Source organism: Orbicella franksi, chromosome 2 (assembly GCF_964199315.1).
Source record: "Orbicella franksi chromosome 2, jaOrbFran1.1, whole genome shotgun sequence".
Taxonomy (NCBI): domain Eukaryota; kingdom Metazoa; phylum Cnidaria; class Anthozoa; order Scleractinia; family Merulinidae; genus Orbicella; species Orbicella franksi.
In genome coordinates this window covers 22,652,624-22,673,378 of record NC_138146.1, presented here as the reverse complement: position 1 = coordinate 22,673,378, position 20,755 = coordinate 22,652,624, and the positions used below count along the sequence as shown (strand labels likewise).

The window sequence follows — 20,755 nt, the reverse complement described above, 5'->3', positions numbered from 1 at the left end:
ATCCATTATGGCTTTACGGGGTAATAATTAACAATTATTCACCGAAGTGGAGGTAAATATCCATCACTTTCACCGACACTGAGGTAAATAATTGTTTTAGTATATACCACACAAGCTGAATAATTAGTGGACCAAAACGTTATTTTATGTGTGACAAGCGGTCGGAAATTTTAAAACCTCCCGCGCCTGCTGCTCGGAAGTGAATAGTCCTTGCTAATCACCTCCGAGTTAACCAATCAGAGCGCGCGAAAAGCACTATTCACTTGTGTGGTATATACTAATTTCAGATATTTTCCCTTATTTTTTCCCAAAAGGGTACGGTAACGAATCCTGCAATCTGATTGGTTCTTAGCGCGGTGCGGATTTTCCTATCTCTGACCACGGTCACGTTAACGGCGGGAAACAGCGCGCGTGAAATCGTCGTGAGTGAACTAGTGGTTATGATCAATCGTTGCCCTTTTTACGCTTCCATCGACGATTAATCAACGCAAGATTATCTCTATTCACTTTTTAATGGCAAGGAAAGCCATTGTAAGTAAATTCAGCTGAGTGTTTTGAAGTTGTGAGAATTTGTTTGGTTGTTTGTAGTTCGGCGCTATGATGGCGTGTAATCCTGTGTTTCTCTCGCCGCACAATTTTAAGCAAAAAAAAGTCAATTGCAGTCCAGTTTAGCTCTCTTATCGTTGCTGTATTTAAGAGAATTTCTGTGGAATACACTTAATGAATTTCCTCGCTTTCTTCCTGCTACGCAATTTACGGTGAAAAAGTCCGATTTCGAGTGATTCGCAACGACTGATATAAAAATTGTTTTTTTAGTACAGCTTCAAACTTTGCACGAAATTCCACACCGGGAAAACAATTTTGGAGAACTTAACTGGTGAACTAGATGCAACACATAAAGTAGTTTGGAATAAATCTGTTCTTTAATACATCTTTCTTTGTCTATTATCTGAGTTACTCGCTCGTTCGCTCATTAGAGTTTTTGCGATGGTTTGTAGACGGCACGTAAGCCAATTCAATGACAAAGTTGCGTAAGCAAACCCACTTAATAAATATGTTATTTGCCGGCTTACGGTCGGTCCGTATATAGTGGAAAACTGTGACCTCGGGCTTGAAAATGCCGCCCCGGGCCTCCGGGTTCAGGCAGCATTTTCAAGACCTCGGTCAGTTTTTCACTCTTCGGAACTCCCAGCCGGCAAATAACAAATATAGATGTACACAGATTAAATTATGAATGTGCGCAAATATGAACTTTTGCTGCCTAATTTTGGTAATGACTCACTCCAAACATTTACTATTAGGTCTGCCGGTCCGTTTGCTATAAAAATGATTTTCTGCCGAGGTTAACGCGCAGAAAGATTTTACTGTTCACAATTTAATCAGAAAATGTTTCAAAGAGGGTCAGTTTAAAACTAATCAGTGAACTGAACATTTTCAAAATGAGAGTAGCTTCACAAATAAAAGGATATAAGATTAGGAAACAAGTGTTATAGGAAAAAATCAATTCCAAATACATGTAAAAGTTACAAATTTCTTCACTTTTTGCCCAGGAAAGAAATGTCGGCGAAACAGAGATTGCAGTGGGACCATTGACTAAAGATTACTTCAGACACTTCAGGTAACTTGAACTTTTCAGTTCAAATGATTTGCTCAATTCTGTTTACTGATATAGACATTAAATACGTTGCTAGTTTTTTCGGAGAAAACAGTAAACATGTTTGTTCTGACTTGGGAGGACATTTGGAACAAATTTTATCGCTCCACAAACAAGTCGAGCTCACTAGCCATTTTCCTTAATTCGCCAGGCTACTACTGTCAAGAAAACTTACTGCTATCATTGAAAAGAAGGGATCCCGCGGAGCCAATATAATCACAGTGCAAACACGATCTTTCAGTCATAATCCTAACACCCTAACAGTTGCTGGAAACTTTCGAAACCCAACCAACAACACTGCTCTAAAAACGTATTGATGTCAAAGAAAAGATGCTAGTTTATTGACCATTGATTTTTACAAAAGACGTAAAAGCAAAACTAATGAATGCATTATATTGCAGTAAAACATGGGTCTATTGCACAAGGCTAGGTATACAGGGTTATTATGTATGGTTACATTTCTCGTTGTCTGAATTGTTTAAGCGGAAGGGAAAACGTTTCTTAAATTTACGTAAACTGTTCCATCATTCAGTTATTCTAGTAAATTTACAAGACCTTCCACACGATATGCACACGACCATAACAAATAGCTCACATATGCAGTCGCTTACCGGCCAAAAATAATTCTTTGCTGTACAAAAGAGGACAATTTTGCTTCATTTTAGCCTGTTAGCTGTTATCTCTTGAACTGTTCACTTTTCCCTTTCCTTTTCCACGCTAAAAATTTCCTTTCAACAATTAACTACATTTTTTGTTTTCAAGATAAATAACAAAAGTTAACTGGCTTGAATAAAAAACCTTACATATAAATATGAGCCATTATAAAATTAGTTCTTAAAATGTAAAGCTAAGTTCAAAACTAAAAAAATCAATCGATGCTCTTCAAAGAGCATGTGAAAGAAAAACAAATACGTTTAATATTTAAAACGCAGTGTCCACTTTCTCAAGCGGGAAGTCGGCGGCTTCGTTCTGGTATGCCATGCCCTTTCCATCATATTTGTCAGTGTGGCCGTTTTCGTCGATGGGTAGATGGGGTGGATTGGCCATGTGGTGATCCATTTGGTAGGCGGCGAACGGGTACAGCAGCATCACTGCAAAGAAGTCCTCCACCATGTTACCGTTGATTCCAAATTTCTCGCGAATGCCGATTCGGACCGCGGTGCCATATGCGAAAAACGCAAACAGCACTGCCCAGGCAAGGTAGCTTAACCCCTCTACGGCTGGTTCTAAGGCCATGCCGATGACCCACAGGTAGAAAGGAACGGCAAGAGACAAATAGTAGGTTATGATATTCCCCTTGCCACCGTTGAGCCTCCAAGCAGCAATCCCCATGGGATACCACGGGCAAAATAAGGCGATGGCGACTTTGCTGAGGGATTTGACGGTGGGATTGGTGAACACCTCCAGAAGGTCGACAGTAAATGCCGGGCCATTGGGATTAAGGACTCCAGCCTCGATATGGACGGCACGCCATAATGCTATACACATGAAACACAGCAGTATGGTGTAAGGGACGCCAGCTGCTATGGAAACGGTCTGCAGAGCCGTCAGAGCCCTTGGACCACCAGCGAACAACAGAGCTGTGGCTGTAGCGCCCTCAGTTAGAGCCCAGAAGACACGTTGAAGGATTGGAGGATCAGGATCACCATTTGCAGATAGGCAGTCGATGACCAGAGACCCGCTGTCAGAACTCGTCACGAAGTACAGGATAATGCCAGCCAGAGAGACCACGGACAGAACTACGCCAATGTCACCATATTGCTCAACTACATCAAACCACATGTCATCCTTTGAGCGACAGGACAGACGGTACAATTTATTGAAGCCTTCGGTGGACGTCCCCCCTCCAAGAGGAGAATCACAGGTGACGTTGGCATGAAATGCTAGACGTTCCATTCTGATTCCGGCTCCGCCGAAGATTGTCAGCCACATGAACGAGTACACGATTGGCGCTGTCATGGTTCCATTGATGAACTGCTTGATGGTACGACCTCTGGAGATTTTTGCAATGAACATTCCCACGAAAGGACTCCAGGCGATCCACCATCCCCAGTAGAAAATAGTCCAGTCGTTCATCCAGTTGACAACTTCCTTGTTATCCTGAGAATTGCCCATCTGTGCGAATGCATCGGTGTGGAAGCCCAGCTGTATGATCCACTGCAGGTAGTAGCCCGTGCTCTGCACGTACAGGTTCAAAAGGTACCAGGTGTCATCATAGAAGAAGACAACAAGCATGAGAAGCATACCGATGGAAAAGCAGATCTCACTTAGTCGTCTTATTCCAAGCTTCAGCCCAGTGATGACGGACACCGTGGCACACGCGGTGACGCACCAAATGATTATGATCTGATTGGTGGTCGAGATTTCGATGTCTTTGTTCAGGCGATGGATACCAGTGTTGAGCTGTATGGCACCCAACCCCAGACTTGTGCACACGCCAAACATGGTACCCACGACGGAAAGGATGTCGATGACATCGCCCATCCACCCGTAGATCTTGTCTCCAATCAGCGGGTAAAAACAGGAGCGGACAGTCATGGGAAGGCCTTGCCTGTAACACACGAAAGCCAATAGAAGTCCAACAACTACGTACACGATCCATCCATGGACACCCCAGTGAAAGAAGGTCAGGTTCATGGCATCTTGAGCCAGTTGGTTGTCTGTGTACCTTAAAACAAAGTAAAATTATCTAGTCAACAACACTATTCATCTCTTGTAAGATAGTGGTCTGACACTGACAGTTTTTTTTGATGTTTTGTTCAAGACGTTTCGGCTGGTGCTTGAGCCTTCATCAGTTGAAAAACTAACGTTAGTACGCGTGATCAAAAAACAGAACGTCGAAAGTGCGCTGAGGAAAATTCCGCGTAAAGTTTCAAGAAAACATAGCGCGAGACTTATGCGCGTGCCAAAGACTAGTGGACTTCTGGGATGCAATGCATGTGGTCATTTCCAGACTGCGCATCCTTTATTGACATCCAAGCTTCCAAAAAGAGTCGCTCGTGAAAGTTAGCCTCGTGTCCAAGTCTTTGGCACGCGCGTAAGTCTCGCGCTACGTTTTCTTGAAACTTCACGCGGAATTTTCCTCAGCGCACTTTCGACGTGCTGTTTTTTTAATCACGCGTACTAACGTTAGTTTTTCAACTGATGAAGGCTCAAGCACCAGCCAAAACGTCTTGAACAAAACATCAAAAAAATAGTCAGTGTCAGACCAACACCTTACATTATAACATAACCAAAGCAAAGCGCGCGCTCTGATCGGTTAATTTAGCGTCTACTATTTGCCCATGGGTGTACGCTGCTGACGTGTGTGCTAATGTTTACAAAGCAAACCTCTTGACAGACATTGTTTCCAAAGTAATGACCGACGTCCTTCCCCCAGAAATGCGAAACTGTCTTCACAGTTGTGTGAAGATGAAACTTTATCGAGTTACTGGTGTACAGTCGGTTGTCATGAATGAATTTTCGCGCGCTTGTTTTCTCTTGTCATGTAAGACTACACGAACATTTTTTTTGTGATGTAACTCAATAAAAGGACTTCTGTTGTTCCAATGTCTCAATGTTATGTTATAAAACAAATGGTAAACGCCATAACGTGTATACTATTGAGTTATGCATGCACTTAGGAGGTTTGCTAAGCACTCAAGAAGCTAGAGTCGCACTCGGCTATCGCCTCGTGTGACTCTTACGCTTCTTTCGTGCTTAGCAACCTCCCGCGTGCATCCATAACTCAATAGTACACCCTAAGGCGTTTACCATTTGTTAAATGTTAGCTCCTGACTACCAATCAGTCTATTTTTAAACACCATTCATCTCTTCAGTGTCTAAAGACATGACTATTCAGTAGCCATTAATTTTAGTTTTGCTGCAACTAGGTAAAACTGAAATTGGGTGCTCGCCCAATACAAGGTAATATATAGCTACGATGATCAGCGGGATCGATGATACCAATAAGAAAAAGCTCTGAGCTAGTGAGAAGTTACACAGCACATGGATAGGTAATTATTCCTAAGGATAAAGGCAATAAAAAAGCCCAGCTTTGACCTCCTCTGATTTGATTTTCTGTGAAACCTTTGATTCACGTTCAAACCTACCTGTTATAGTAACGGTTGCCATATTCTCCAGGAGCGTAATGAAATATGGGCTCAGCTGAAAGAATTAAAGAGGAAACAACTAAAGTGAGAATGAGTATTTATAGGACAGATGACTTATTGTTGAGGTTTCCAATTAATCAAGTATAGTTAGCACTGAAATGAGCATGGAGATTACTGAACTCTTTGTATCATTCCATCCAGGGTTCAAAAATAACTTTCACAGTGACTGATGAATCTAGGGGTCTTTTTTTTTTTCACTAAGGGGGAGTGCATGAGAGACGTTGTCCCAAATAAGTTGGGGGAAATGAACATTTAACTGTAATTTGCAATGAAGTTACTTCTCGCATTGAACGTACTTGATCGTTTAATTCGTTCGTGTTTTGATCGCACTCACTAACAAGAGTCTTCTTGCTTCGATTACAGAAGAGAACTGAGTTAAGCGTTGAACATTTCAAGTAATTACTTTATCGTTATTGTCGCACCAGGCCTCTCGGTTCTTCTGCACCTGACTGAGAATAGCCTTCAATATGAGACTTGAGAAAAAAATGAAATCGTAGTGTTTTCGCATATTAAGAAACAACCTCCTTTCATGCTGGCCTCTGAGTAAGACAAAAAAGTGTTAGAAGCGCCCGAAACGTCCTGCGCTGAAAGCACCTGCAGTTTTAGGTTTTGGGCAGATAAGAAATCGATGGTTATATCCCGGGGGTTATATCCCGGGGGTTATATCCCGGGGGTTATATCCCGGGGGTTATATCCCGGGGGTTATATCCCGGGGGTTATATCCCGGGAGTTATGTGGTTATAGTTCGGTAAAATCCATCGACGTTCAACTTCTTTTGAAAAATAAAATGACAATCGAAAGTTATGTCTACTTTGGACAACAAACAATGACCAAATTGTCCCTAAAGTTAATTCAATCACATCACCACGCAACCGTCAAAACAAAGCTTTGTCCTTGACGTGGTAAAATAGAATGAAGTCCGAAGCAAACTGTAACCGAGACTAGCAGCTTTTCAACGAGGTACACGTGAAAACATGTTTTGGGGGTGAATATTCAAAATTGCAACTTTTGTCAGATGTGAAAATATTATCCTTTTAGCTTCGTACAACTAGATAGACAGTGAAACAACTGAATTCATACGCAAATACAGGCCTGCTGCGGCTTAGCTGTGGAAGCATTTCAACTATTTTTAGTTCTATTTTTGTCAGCAGTGGGTAGTCACCCTTAGCACCGAATATTACGCATAAGGCAAGAGTCAATATTGATTTAGCTTTCCGGTACCTGAACACTTAGCGTGCAAATGATTGAGGGTGGTAAAAAATGATCGTTGTCCAATTAATCAGCATTCTCCTGGTGCTTACAGTTTGCCCACTGTCACACATATTAACTGACAGATTTTACGAGCAGTACTTTCCCGTCAAAAGACGTGACTGCATGCCATGACCTGTAACCACCTTTATTGACGAAATCTTGAAAAACGTCTAGCAATCTGGATATTACGTGCCTAACAACTTTCTGTACTCCGACAAATAGCAGTGTATGCACTCTGATTTGTTTGAAATACCCGTTGTCAGTTTTTTCCTTGATTTTCTATGATCTGTTCTAAAATAACCACAAGAAAAACGGTATCAATATTAAACCACAACAAGCAGGAACTTTTCATTGCGTGTTGAAAAACAACACAAGGTGCTTTGCGCAATCAAACATAACGGAGCTTTTGTGCGTCAATTAATGTGAAAATTCGACTTATTATCTGTCCAAGTTAAGGATTATGACGAAGCAGTTTTTTTTTGTCCAGTCTTCCTGTCTTGCTGTCACAATTTTTGGTTTACATCTTTGCACAGGAATTTAAACACTGGCAGGACATACAATTTACAGAATCAGATGTTTCGCTATACGCTTTATTGCTATGTTTTGAGCCACTCGTTAGTAAAAAGGGCAAACAGCCTGTGGCGGTCTTCGCTTTTGTGTCGTTAGTTTCTGCTGTCAAAGCATTTTGTTCTCAGGGGAATTTATTACTGATGGCAAATAATAATTATTGTCGAGTATCTCGCTTCTAACGCTATTTTCACTTTTCCAGCAGTCTTCCGTACCAAGTAATCTCTTATTGTGTTTAAGACGCTGCGTGGACACTTCGCCAGAAGAAAGCTTCTTTCGAATTTTCTTTGAGTGGAATCTTCCAGCAATGACATAACAGTTTTTCAAAGATGGATTGCTCTTGATATTCAGTCTACAAGTGCATAGTATTCTCTAGAGTATACATATTTAAGCAGCCTCAAAAAATCAGTCAACGTGCGCTCTCGTTTTTTCGATCAAGACATTTTTCCAATCCATTGGAACTCTTTCCATGCATAGCGTTGTCAAGAAAAGACTGGAATCATGATCGCGCTTTATGATAGGTCCTGTGACGTTCGTGAAGTGTATGATTATTTTTTGAGTGCTTCGCTTCGGTTGTCTTCGGAGCAATGGGCTCATCGAAAATCTCGAAAGTTCGAGTAATCGAACACCAAAAAAGACGAAATTTCAAACTACTCCACTTGCACTTTATTTGAACTGCTAAAAACAAGAAAAGAAATGCAAAATAACAAGAGACAAGATAAAGAGTGATGTTAAACAACTAACTTACCAACTCCGAAGTAAAACAAGCCAATCCCAATGCCAGCCGCAAACAACATCGTGAAGTAGGTGGCATCGTTGAACTCGGGTTCCTCGTCATCTCTTCCCAGCTTCATGTTGGAGTACTTGGAAAAGTAAAGCATGAGGATGATCACAGCCCAGATATCCTGAGTTCCGATGTACATCCAAGTGAACTTCTCCGTGATCCAGATCTTCCACCTGCCCATCTCTTCGTTGGCAGCATCTGACTCTGCCATACACCAAGCTACAAAACCCCATATTATGACAGCCGACAGCAAGCTGACCACTGGGTTAAACCTCAGGAAAATTCCCACATTAACCCGTCCGATCTTCGACCAGAGCCAGTCGACGCGAATCCAGCGGCATTTTTTCAAATGTTCTTCATCGACTCCGTCCATGTTGCTCGAGCGCTTCTGAATGAGGGGCGATTAAGGCGTTTTGGAATGTTTTATACTCTTGTGTTTTCGAAGTTAAATTACTTTCTACCTCCGTCACAAAGAGCTCGTTCAAGCGTACGAATGCTTAATTAACATGATAATAATATCTGGTTAATTGCTTTCGTAATAAGTAATTTTCACGCAAGAGCGTGCTGATATTTGTGCAACGTTAAATCCACTCGCGACAAGTGACCTTGTTTGAGCCAACCCAATCAAAGCATCGTCATGCTGAGTTCTTTTTTCCCTAGCTACACGACTCGATCAAAAATCGTTTCCGTGTACTGGGTATAAATAAATGGCCGTAGTAACTGTTTGAAAAAATTTAATCCGAGATTAACGTTTAGTTTGTCAATGACTCACGTCTTCCCGGGCAAGCAAAGGTCACCATAGAGGGGAAACGAAGTCAACAAAAACCACGCGGAAGAGAGAGAGAGAGAGTGTGTGTGTGCGTGTGTGTATGTGATGACGAACGACATCGTGGCCGCGAGATTGATATTTGCTATAACGGAAAATGATACGCGTATCAACGAGGCGTAGCATTTGAGGTTTAACGTCTCAGGGAACGTGCACCAATTTGCCCCTTATCGTTTCTCAGCTCTCAGTTAGTCTAGAATTTTCTACACAGACTCTACAGACTTGAACTGCAAGTCTTTTCGTTATATCGTTGCACAAACTACACATGTTACCACAGGTGTGCATAGCAGCCAAGCGGATAAGCATTCCTTGCGGTCCAGTTTGTTTTGGTTGGTTCAAGTGGAGATGAAAAAAATGCCATGTCATCCATCCGACTATAGCGGAAATTTTGCCCACTTCTTGGTTACCAAACAAGCTGTCAGATGTCCACTCAAGCAAGTATCGCACCGTCTCCAAGGACACAGAAATACGCTTATGATTATTTGCCTAATTTTAGGTCAAGATTTATAGAGCTCATAGCTAAGTTAACTCTCAGGTGCTCTACACTTTCAGCACTTTGGCCTCCTTACCTTTTTTTGTACTGTAGCAATATTTGGGATTACCGGACCCCAAATTCACAATTGGCCAATCACTGAGAACCCCTGTCCACTGTCCTGATATCCTACGATACGGCTAGCTACGATATCATGGTCACTTGGCCGAATTTGAGTACAGTAAATACCTCATCGTGCCTTTCTTTGCTACACTTTGGCGACCAAACTCTTCTAATCGAAGCCTGAACGGCGGCCGAAACGCACCAAAACGGTACGATTAGGTACAAGAATTTAATTATAATAACTGTACTGAGCTAAATAAAGAAACTGGTCATAAACTGAAAACTTCTTCCGAGTAGTAATTCAGCAAATAAAGAGAAAATGAGCCCAGAAGGGAGAGAACTCATGCATTAGCACTAATCTGAGCTAGTACGCCTTTGAGAAATCTTGAATATTCTTACGCTATGAGAAGTCAAAAATAAAAGAGCGACGTTTCGGCACAAGACTGCTTCTTCAGAGCACAGAAAACTAGCACTGATCAAACTGCTATTCTTTACACTCGGTAATGCCAAAACGCATACGTCTCATTACAGAATTTCTCTTAAACAGGGACCGCGGAGACCATTTTAATGTGGTAGGGCTAAAAAAATTTGACCAATACAAACAAACGTTAAGGTCAGTGTTTCGCCATTTTGTTTATCTTGCATTTGCGCGCCATCTGGAGCCCTAGAAAATAAATCTCAGCAATAAAAGTGGTAGGGCTACAGCCCAACTGACCAACTCCTCCCCCTCCCCGTCCCTGTGAAAGCTTACTTTAATCGCTACTACAAACTTACCAGGGTGTACCGTGCAAGTTTACCCACAGGGAGCCGAACTTATGGGTTAGTAAAAAGGGTCAAGACTTGAAACACAACGAATGCGGTCACGGTAACAAAACAAAACCCTTTTAGGACAGGAGACAGTGATTATCGCAGTTCAGTTATGTATACAACTTAGGCAGCTGCATAAAAATTCAGGCTTGAACGACATTCGAACCCATGCCGCAGTGCTTTTCCAGCTGCAACTGAGCTATGAGGCTAAATGGGAGCTGGTCGCGTTGTGAATTCCTAAATATACCCAAAGATAGTGAAGGTATGAAAGAGAAGAAGCAAAAAACATTTGTAAAGAACGTCTTATATGTGCGGAAAAGAAGAAAGCATAAAAAATAGTCATATGCCTCGTCACGACACTCATGATATTACAGTTTACGTACCCCTTCAAATCACAGTTACAGTGTAAAACCACTGTATTTTTTCCTGGTTGTCTTTCCCTCTCGGCAATATTCGAGATGGTCATATTACTACCATGATCTGTATGTCTAGTTTGAATCATTGCAATATATTTTTCGGTTTCGTGGTGATCGAAGTCAGGTATCCCGCATACACGAAACAAATGTTCTCTTTACGCACTGTTTCGTATTCTTTAAGGCCCTTAAGAGGCAGTAACATTCCATCTCTTCCCAAGACGTCTACAACTTCCTATGGTCTAAATTCTTTTCGTTATGTTGCCTCGAAACTGATCAGTAAGTTCTTATAATGACTTCGAGCGGCTTGTCCGCAATTCTAAGTTTATGTGCAATTTGTACTAGAGGTTATCATATTCTATAATTAAAATAATCATTACATCATCATCATCATAATAATAATAATAATAATAATAATAATAATAATAATAATATCATAAGACGTAATTATTTAGCCATGTAGTATTTTTAACCCTGTACTTTTACTTTTTCTCGGAGATATCAGCTAAGTCTATCTACTCTGAGATTAAATGAAGTGTATCATGTATGTGTATGTATGTAGAGACTCCATATACCGTGACTCTTTTACCCCTACATTCGATGTATATATACTTAAACTTTAAGGTTGACATTCTCTGAGTGTGGCTTAAAAGTCATTTAATTATAGCAACAGTGGCTATCACTAACAGGTCGGCACGCGCAAGGCGATTCACTTGAAGTTACAAATGTGGAAATTTTCGGAAGCTATTCATGATTGCGCGCAAATGTCTCGAAAGAACATAGAGAATAAGTCACCATAATTGCGAAAGCCATTTTTTCGCCTCCTTTCAGAGTGCTGTAAGAGAGGCGCCTGAAGTAATGCGCTTCTCCCGCTCTCAGAATGAAACGGCCATTACGCAGGCTACTCTGTGGACACCCAGACAACTACACTACTATGCAACGTAAAAAAAAAAGCTGAACATGACTCTCACTATGAAGGAACACGTTCCTCCGGAAAGCCTTGTTTTCGAGGTTACAATTAATGAACTAAGTAAGTCCAAGTTCCCAGTAATTATTTACCCGGCCTTCTGGGAAAACTAGCAAGAGACAGGCTATCACTCTCGTTTGAGTGAACGATCACTGACCTCTCAAAGAAGCAGACAACTGAAGACAATTGTGTTCATAATGTGCGCTTTTTAGGACGCGCTAATATTGATGCTCAGTAAAGGTGAACAGTGCAGTATTAGGGCCTCGTAACTGTGGTTGTTCGTCGTTGTTTCTTGTACTTCAAGTTGTTTCTCTGTACTTCAAGCGGCCGCCATTTTCAGTGCAAGTTGCGACGGATGATCAACAATCATCGACATCATCAAAATCGAATGATTTTAATCCACCCCATTCTGACTATTCCGAACAGCATTTCCCGCTGAAGTGGTTACAATCTCAACAATTCAATCCTTTACACAGATGTGTATCTGGAATTAACTTTATTTATCAAGATAAAAAGCCGATAAACCAGTCAAAAGAAACGCTGAGAATTATCGGTGACCAACAATGATACAAAAACAAGTTCAAAGCATTCACAAGGTTAAAAATAGCTCCAAGACTGAAAACTATTTACAAACGTACCATTGCCTTACAATTTATCTTTCATGTGTGTCAATAAGGCATGCGCAGTAAATCGCGTCACTCAATGTTTGAAGTAGGTTCCATTCTCGTTCCCAGTGCTGCTCGTTTTGGGGGCGAGAATGCGTACGTCCAAGAAACGGAATGTTAAGTCATGTTAATTTGGGGTATTATAAGAGAGGGGGGCTAATAGATACCTCTGGAAACCGCGATAATTATGAAAAATGAATATTTATACAAGCAATGGTGATTTCAAATTAAAATTTAAAGTGAATTCTGAATAGATTTTCAACACGAAAGACAGCCACCCGTAGAGGTCTCATCTAAGGGAGGTCCGTCTGGTGGCGCATATTTCAGCTTCTCACTTTCTAATTATTCCTCCCTTGTCTTTGATCCCATTTGAAACGAATTCACCTCTATGACGCCCCTTTTAAAGCAGCTTGATATTGAAAACTCCGATGAAGACCTGCGACTTTAATTGTTTCACTTAGAGTGTTAAATTATTTACGGCTGTGCACAGAGCCGCCGACGATAATAATTTAATGAGAAGTGTCTTATTTGAGAGTGACGGCTATTTTATCTCTTTTATTTTCCTTAACACGGACAAATGAAACCAAGGTTTCGACTAAATTTCAACGTATTCTTTGCAATTCCAATTTAAATTATGCGATATGTTTTCGTATAGATTTCACCTTGCAGGAAACACAGGCCACGGGGAAGACATTGTGAACGACAAGGGAAAAAAGCTGCATCGTGTGTTGTTTCTAAAGCACATGCAGTCGATGGGATTATGGGCTCAAAATTAGTAACATAAATGAAATGTTTATAATGTATTATTTAATGGATCCGCACCAAAATGCAAATGGTGAAACACATTCAAGTGTATTCTGCTTGCCATCTGCGAGGATTGTGTTTTGACTCTGAATTTGCATTTTTCATCGTTTTGCCAATAAATTGAACTGTATCCCGAAACACGATACTAGAAGTTTATCTGGTGCTTTGTAAGGGCAGTAAGAAGATTTCGTTATTGTTCGTATAAAAATAATGATGAATCTGTCTGCACTAAAGATTGAAGGCGAAAGGAAAACTGACCACAATAGTCTAAGAACTCCACTAATTTGAAAGGATACGAAAAGTCCTTAAGAAAAGCAAATACACGCTAATTTCGCATTCGTTACTGGGTTATTACAAATTTCTTAAAGGAATAATCTCAACGGCAGCGAAATAAGCAGAAGTGCCTAAAGCTTTTTAGCTCTTTCGTTACACTTCCACTCAGCCGATAAGGAATTTCAAATGACAATAAAGGTGGGCAGAATTAACAAAGTTCCTAACGTAAACAAGACGACGAACGACGGTTTAATGTCTTAACTAAAACATACAAGTACACTTGATTTTCTTGTGCTCCGTTATTTCTGCTTGCACGGCAAAGTTCTCATGAACGCAGTGCGAAATTTTTCTTTTGTGAAGGCGTACAGTAGAGGGTTTAACACACAGTTAAAGTACCCGAGCGCTAAAAACAGGAACTCCAGACGAGCCAGGAGAGTAGAGGCCACTAAAAAATGCATAGCGAATGTTAAAGCCGTATATGGCAGCCATAAAACGCAAACAGAACAAACGACTGCTCCTGTCATCTTGGCGATCTTCCACTCTTTCTGACGCACCATCGCCTGATTCCACCGTTGCGCTGTCGACGCAGGTACTACGAACGATGTTCTCACCAACATGGCTTGAATGTGAACTCTGGAAAGCGCAGCTTTTGATATCCGCAAGTACGCGGGCAATAAAATCGCACATGCAAGGACAAACGACGGTAAATAGTAGAGACGAACGTAGAAAGGTTGTTGGGATTTGCTGAACATCAGTGTGCAAGCTAAGTGCCTGGTGTTCTTAGTCCTTTGCTGCCATTCTACAAAAGGTGCCGCAAGGCTAACGATAGTTAGGAACCACAGCAATAACAAGGCCCGCTTAGCCTTGCGGTGGTTCAGTCTCAGCACAAAGGGATTTGTAACTGACTTGTAACGGTCGTAACAAATTAGGAGCAGGGTTAGGAACGAAGCGTTTCTCAGACCTGATGTAACAGACTCGTGCCAACAACAGAACAGAGTCGAATGATGGGGAAATCCTGCTAAACGAGCGACAGTGAACGGCGCGCAAACACAGCAGATTATCAAGTCAATCAGCGCCAGGTTTGCGATGAACTTTGTAGCAACGCTTCGGACATTCCTCTTGTTCCAGTAGATCAGCAAAACTGTACAGCTAGCTACAATGCCGAGGACAATTTCCAATACCAGTACAGTTATAATAGTTATTTTAAATCCTGGAGAAAGAATTAGCTTTCTATACTCTGCGGTTCCGTTACTAGACATATTGCCGCGTCTGCAAACCCCCTGTGAACCGTTAAATCGCCATTCGTGTTTTTTTCCTTTGGCGTCTTCTCCCTTCACACCGGCACCTCGGTGCGTAGTTTCTACGTGACAGTGTCTAACTCTCCGCGGTCGACTGATTGGTCTCCTGGAGTGAAACTCTCACCTGCTAAAACAAATTGCGAAATGAACCTTGTTCTGATACGTCAGTGGCGTCAATGGTCGCGCAACCGATTGGCCGAATTACCAAATGTGTCTGACATACAAGACAACCATTATTTGCCCTCCAGATTCGGCTAGCCAGATCCCACAAGGCGGAACATTTCGTTTTTCACCTCCAGAGCTTTTGTATGACTAAGTAAACAACTCTCACACTTCGCAATAACAAACCACCCAAGTCAAACACTGCTAACAATCAAAATCTTTACGAGAAAATGAAAAGAAAAAAAAAAAAGATGAAAATCACTTTCCAGTCATATCTAGAAATTTTCGTTAAAAGATAACGTCGTAATATCTTAACACGATTTGCATTTACGGCGATAAAAATGTTTTTTTTTTTCATGTCTTTAAGAGTCAACACCTGCCACGAGATGACCGCGCTTTAATAAAACCTTTTCCTAAATGCACTCTGATTACAAACTCAAGAGGCAAAGAGAATTGAAAGGTACCTATGACGTAGAAATGCCGTGCAATATTCCAAGAAAGAGCCCGGCCTTAGCAAACTTAACAGTATTAGATACTTTACAAATGTTATTCACAAGTGAATGTAAAACTCCACTACGTGCTTTGTAATAACTGCAAGTTGCTGTCAAAGTACACCGACAAAATATATGTATAATTAGCGAGTAGAAGCGAGTATTAAACAGAGGGATGCAACTCACATATTAAGTACAACTCCGGTAAAATTAAATAGGTTTACATGTAATATTTTTGCGAAAAATTATGAACGTGGTACCCGTTTCAAAATTAACGCTTTCAGTTTAATTTAACCAATATAATTTATTAGCGATAAACTATCAATCAAGGCCGTTCTCCAGTAGATTAGCAAGCTCCATATTGTGGCAACTGTGGAACACGATTTACATGGTTTCTTTTCCTACAATAATACCTATTGTGTTCAATTTAAGCCACACGCTGTGTTGGTCGCCCTCTCAGAAGACATTGTTAAGTGAAAACGCAGTTTGCGTCAGATAAATTAAAAATGCTGTATATTACACAGCCAACCTACCCCAAATCTTTTAAATTCTTGTTTATTTTTTAATTTTTTAAATTAATAGAATCAAACCTTTGCAAACGTTGCCGCTAAATTACACCAATCAGGAAAAATGTGAACAAGCAGAAATTTCCATCTCAATTTTGGGTTTTCCATTAGAATTGAATTTCCACCTTAACTTCTTCGAAACCGATTAGTTTGCAGTCGTTTAAGTGCAGAAATATGAAATAACAAGCTGTGTGCGACATTTACTCCTGTGTTATGGTTACACCAGTCCAAGCCAGAATGAAATGTTTAGTTTGCTTTACAGCTGTAAGACTCATTCAGATCAACAAAGTGCGATCAATTCCAATTTTTATTCCACTGTGACATAGAAATGCAAACTTAAGACAAAAGAACGACACGCAAAGTTCATACGATGTAAAAGGAATAATTATTTATGACTTTATCGCACAGGTCGTCTAATTTGCATTTCACAAATACAAGTTCACAGATCACTTTTAGGGTAGCACTGTCAGCCCACGACTCTAAAGAAATCCTCTCGTACTAAAAAATAACGGTCCCACGAAATCGCAAAAAACTATTCTCCATGCACGAAAAAAAATGTCATTCTGTTCCCCAGAAAACCTTACATTATCAGGACTGAACATCCGCTATAAAACATAAATAATTCAAAAAGCTTGTTTTAATAACTGCGCGACGAAATCGCTTCTCATTTAGTAGCCGTAGGGTAAAACAATAACTTCGAAAAATGTAATGGCAGTCTGTACGTCATTTATAGACTAAGACATAACATATTTTCATCACGAATTAAAATTGCAAAATAAACGGACGGGGAAGAGACGGAACGGTATATTTTCTCAACTCGTAAATCGTCTCGCCTTGGCCATAATAAAGACACATACTTCCAAACCAGGGAACGTAAACGTTATCGAAGGGTTAAGATATTTCATGCAAGAAGTGGTCCTGTCAAGGCGATTATATGATAACGTAATGACGTCACGATCGCCTTATACATGTATGTAAATGAAACGTTTAACGCTTCCTCTTGCTTAAGTCTACATTCATGCTAAGAATGAGGACTCAATGAATCAATGGAACCACTACACAGAGAGGGTTATAGAATTCACTAGCCCAGACGCAACAAAGCGTCATCTAGTCTCACGACAGCGACAAGTAAAAAGGCTCTAAAACAGGAGCTAATGATAAGTAACGGTAAAGTTTATACGAGCCAAATGGCCCATCAGGCCGGAGCTTATCCCGGTTTCTGTAGCATGAAGCGACTAGGAGTATTTCTACTCCCCCCTGGATGTGATGCTAAAGTCCATCGCAGGGTTACCCCCAGCATTAAGTTCGCCGGTACCCATTTATACACCTGGGTGGAGAGAGGCGCTGTGAGAGTAAAGTGTCTTGCCCAAGAGCACAAAGTTATGTCCCCGGCCAGGGCTCGAACCCAGACCGCTCGATCCGGAGACCAGCGTCCTAATCATGACGACACCGAAAAGGAACCAGGGAATATTACAATAAACGGGAGTCGAGACTTAAAGCTAAACTGTTTATTACATTCTAGCTGCTCGTCAAAAGACTTTGTACAGATGACTGAGAAGTCTCGTATAGAAAAATAGAAACTAAGTGATTAAAAAACTAATGTAAAAAATTACCCAAGCAGTATTATGCATTGCTAGCTAGTCTGCGTTGCAGCCGGACGTGTCACAAAATCCTCGGTATGGACTGTCTGCGACGCAGGCTATGCATTGCTTTACTTGAGGATGATGAATTGAGATTAAAAAATCCAACAATTAAAAATTAATGACACCCTTTTATCCTGTCTAAAATTTCTTATTCGACAATTCGCTCTTATTGAGTGAGCTAACTCAAGTTCCCTTACGCGATAGCACACAAGAGAAAGAACTGGTACCAATATTTAAATGGATACGTTTAAATATAAGAAGTGAACCTAAACTAAAATATCCCCAATGTGAACGTTTACCACTTTGGGTTACAAACTGTACATTCCATAAGAATTCTGTTTAAAATATTCAGGAAAATGTAGTTTACTTTATACAAGTTTCATTCTCTTCTGCACGTATATAGTAAAACTTACATTAAAAGAGAATTACATTGTATAAATATTTTCTAGAATTCAGTGAAAGTAGGTATGAAGTTATTAAACTCCTGTTAAATTCTCTCTCGGCTTTTCCCTCTCAAGGCCGAGGACAGTTTCAATATTTAATTCCCATATCAGCACTCCACGGAATCCAAAGTAGCTGTATGCAAATCCAGTAGATCAAATGCACATGCAAACTTTAACTTACAGATCCCAGCAATTATTTGCAATCAGTCAGCAAGCATTGTTAAGAGTGACCACTGCTCCTTTGAACTTTCACTGTGGTTTCCATTCCTAACCGAGCAAGCGCCATTTGGCTCCTTAGTCGCATTAGTTCCCAGTATATCTCGGTCACTAGGGAACGAAGAAATAAAATAAACATTATTTCAACACAAACAGAAATTCAACAGCATTGCCAGACAAGTTGTAAGATGAATGATTTCAAGTTTTATGTTTCCTCCAACTTGTCTTCACTGTGACAGCAGCTGTAAAGAATTGGAAGGCATGTTACAGCAGTCACGCGTTGTCCTGCAATGGCATTGCGTTAAATTCTTAAGTGGTAATTCAGATTTCTCTGCAGTATAGCAAAACGATATGCCTCTGTATCTTCAACACAATAAAATTGATTATAATAAAACGAATAAATAAACAAACAAGTTATAACAAGTGATTTATTCAAAATCGCTTCAAATCCAGGAAATGGTATTAATTCTTATAAAAGTGCTATCTAGCATATTAAATCTTTACAGATGCCACCGGACAGTTTGATATTATGTCATTTTGAGCAATATCAATGTGTTGTTGACTTGCTCTTTCACTGTAGAATTTCTCACTTTTAATTTTCATTTTGGATTGCAATGCAGCATATAATCATGTAACTGCAATCCCAAGTTTTGTTCTTGTAGCCAACATTCAAAAGATAACACTCAACTTTTATACAGAAACAAAAAGAATCCCTTGCAGAACTCGCATGCATGCAAGTGTTGTCAACTTTGCTTTGCAGTGGTTCACAAACAAATTGTTCTCAGGTAAAAATTGAACTACAACAGGTACACTATTTTGGTAATTCAAAGGCTTACCATCTGCCTTAACAAGGCCTTGCTGAATGTACCGCACATATGTGTAAAAATCACAAACTGCTACAATCTGAAAAAGAACATATAAAATAAAATGAATGGTAATAAAATACAAATGAACGGTTTAGGGCTCCCAAGCAGTTGTCATACAAGTACATAATAGACCTTTTTGGCGTGGGCCATTTGTTTCTATTACAGACCACATGATATTCTCTAGAGAGTTGTTCTTAAAAATTATTCATTAATATACATGCAACTTTTTGACAATTTGAAAACAAGAATTCCCAAGGGTATCACCCATGGTCTGAAATGGGGCAACAAACCGCCCAAGCTAAAAATGTCTATTAAGCTGTTTATTATAAGCCTCCCAACAGCAGCCATATAATAAATCTTAATGAAGGTTTAAGTAGCATGAGTCAACAATATTACAACAGACTACTAAGAGTTTCAAATTTTGATTGGCTACCGAGAAGCAGAAAAACCCAGAGTGAGAAAATAGCCACATAAGTAATAGGGGTGTAAATGATAAAACCTAGGCTCCCAATTTCAAAGACAAGATCACAAAAATAAGGTGGATCAACTCACCCTAACTCTACTGTTCCGACTGAGATTATGCCAATCACCTTTTTCTGATAACTTCACACGATGAAGGCACAATCGTGATGTTCCAGTTAATGCACACTTTCTACAAAAAAAAAAAGAGAAAACAATAAGAAACTCTTTGACATGTCATTTGATTTTTAGGGGCTGTTACAGGTATATGAACTACTTGCGTTAATAATAAAATATAACTTAACTGTTAGTAACTTAAAAAGGCAACCTTATTGGGGGCACTTAGTCTTAAGCTTGATAAGCATGGTCACTTGAGCTTGTTGTTGTCTTAATTTAAGAACTGTGGTACGTCCACAAAATGGTTGGATTTTTTAGTAGAGGACATGTAGTAGCTGGTGAGCATTTTGGGAGTAAAATCTTTACCTCTGTCTACAGCAACAGTTACAGTCAATAATGCACACAGTTCAATTTTGATACTGAAGATACACAGGCAGGCAGCAGATATACAGACAAACACAGAAAAAAGATAAAAAGATACAAGGCAGACTGATAGATATCCTTTAATTACATAAAGAAATCAACAATTGTCAGTGTAAAACTGGAAGTTGAGGTTGATGTGACATTGCACTTTCTGCGCATCCTTACTGCACACGCAAATTCACATGCCATGTCATGCATGAGCGCCTGTGCTAAGTAATAAAATGAACAATGATAGCGCAGATGGGCATTGCTTAGATTTCACGATCTTGGACTTTCGGTGACCCCTACTTTTCTTTCCAGAAACAGATTTTGTT

General features: G+C 40.2%; 3 protein-coding genes across 3 annotated transcripts in view; all 3 read right to left on the bottom strand.

Moving 5' to 3' along the window:
* Window positions 1-1,967: 1,967 nt before the first annotated feature.
* On the bottom strand, window positions 1,968-10,000 carry LOC145478713 (trimethylamine transporter-like). Its single transcript, XM_081456818.1, has 3 exons — window positions 8,372-10,000; window positions 5,746-5,800; window positions 1,968-4,322 (listed from the first exon to the last, which is right to left on the bottom strand). Exons 1-3 carry the CDS (start codon window positions 8,778-8,780, stop codon window positions 2,576-2,578), a joined length of 2,211 nt encoding a protein of 736 aa, XP_081312944.1. The 5' UTR covers window positions 8,781-10,000; the 3' UTR covers window positions 1,968-2,575.
* Window positions 10,001-11,508: 1,508 nt separating this feature from the next.
* Window positions 11,509-17,684, bottom strand: LOC145478731 (G-protein coupled receptor 22-like). Its single transcript, XM_081456843.1, has one exon. The coding sequence runs from the start codon at window positions 15,014-15,016 to the stop codon at window positions 14,057-14,059; it is 960 nt and encodes a 319-aa protein (XP_081312969.1). The 5' UTR covers window positions 15,017-17,684; the 3' UTR covers window positions 11,509-14,056.
* Window positions 17,685-17,767: 83 nt separating this feature from the next.
* LOC145478720 (guanine nucleotide exchange factor for Rab-3A-like) overlaps window positions 17,768-20,755 on the bottom strand; it is an 11,274-nt gene continuing 8,286 nt past the window's right edge. The window contains exons 9-11 of the mRNA XM_081456824.1: window positions 19,995-20,094; window positions 19,413-19,479; window positions 17,768-18,687 (exon numbers count right to left, since the gene is read on the bottom strand). Coding sequence (XP_081312950.1) covers window positions 18,581-18,687; window positions 19,413-19,479; window positions 19,995-20,094 — 274 coding nt within the window. The 3' untranslated portion in view covers window positions 17,768-18,580. The remainder of the gene's footprint in view (window positions 18,688-19,412; window positions 19,480-19,994; window positions 20,095-20,755) is intronic.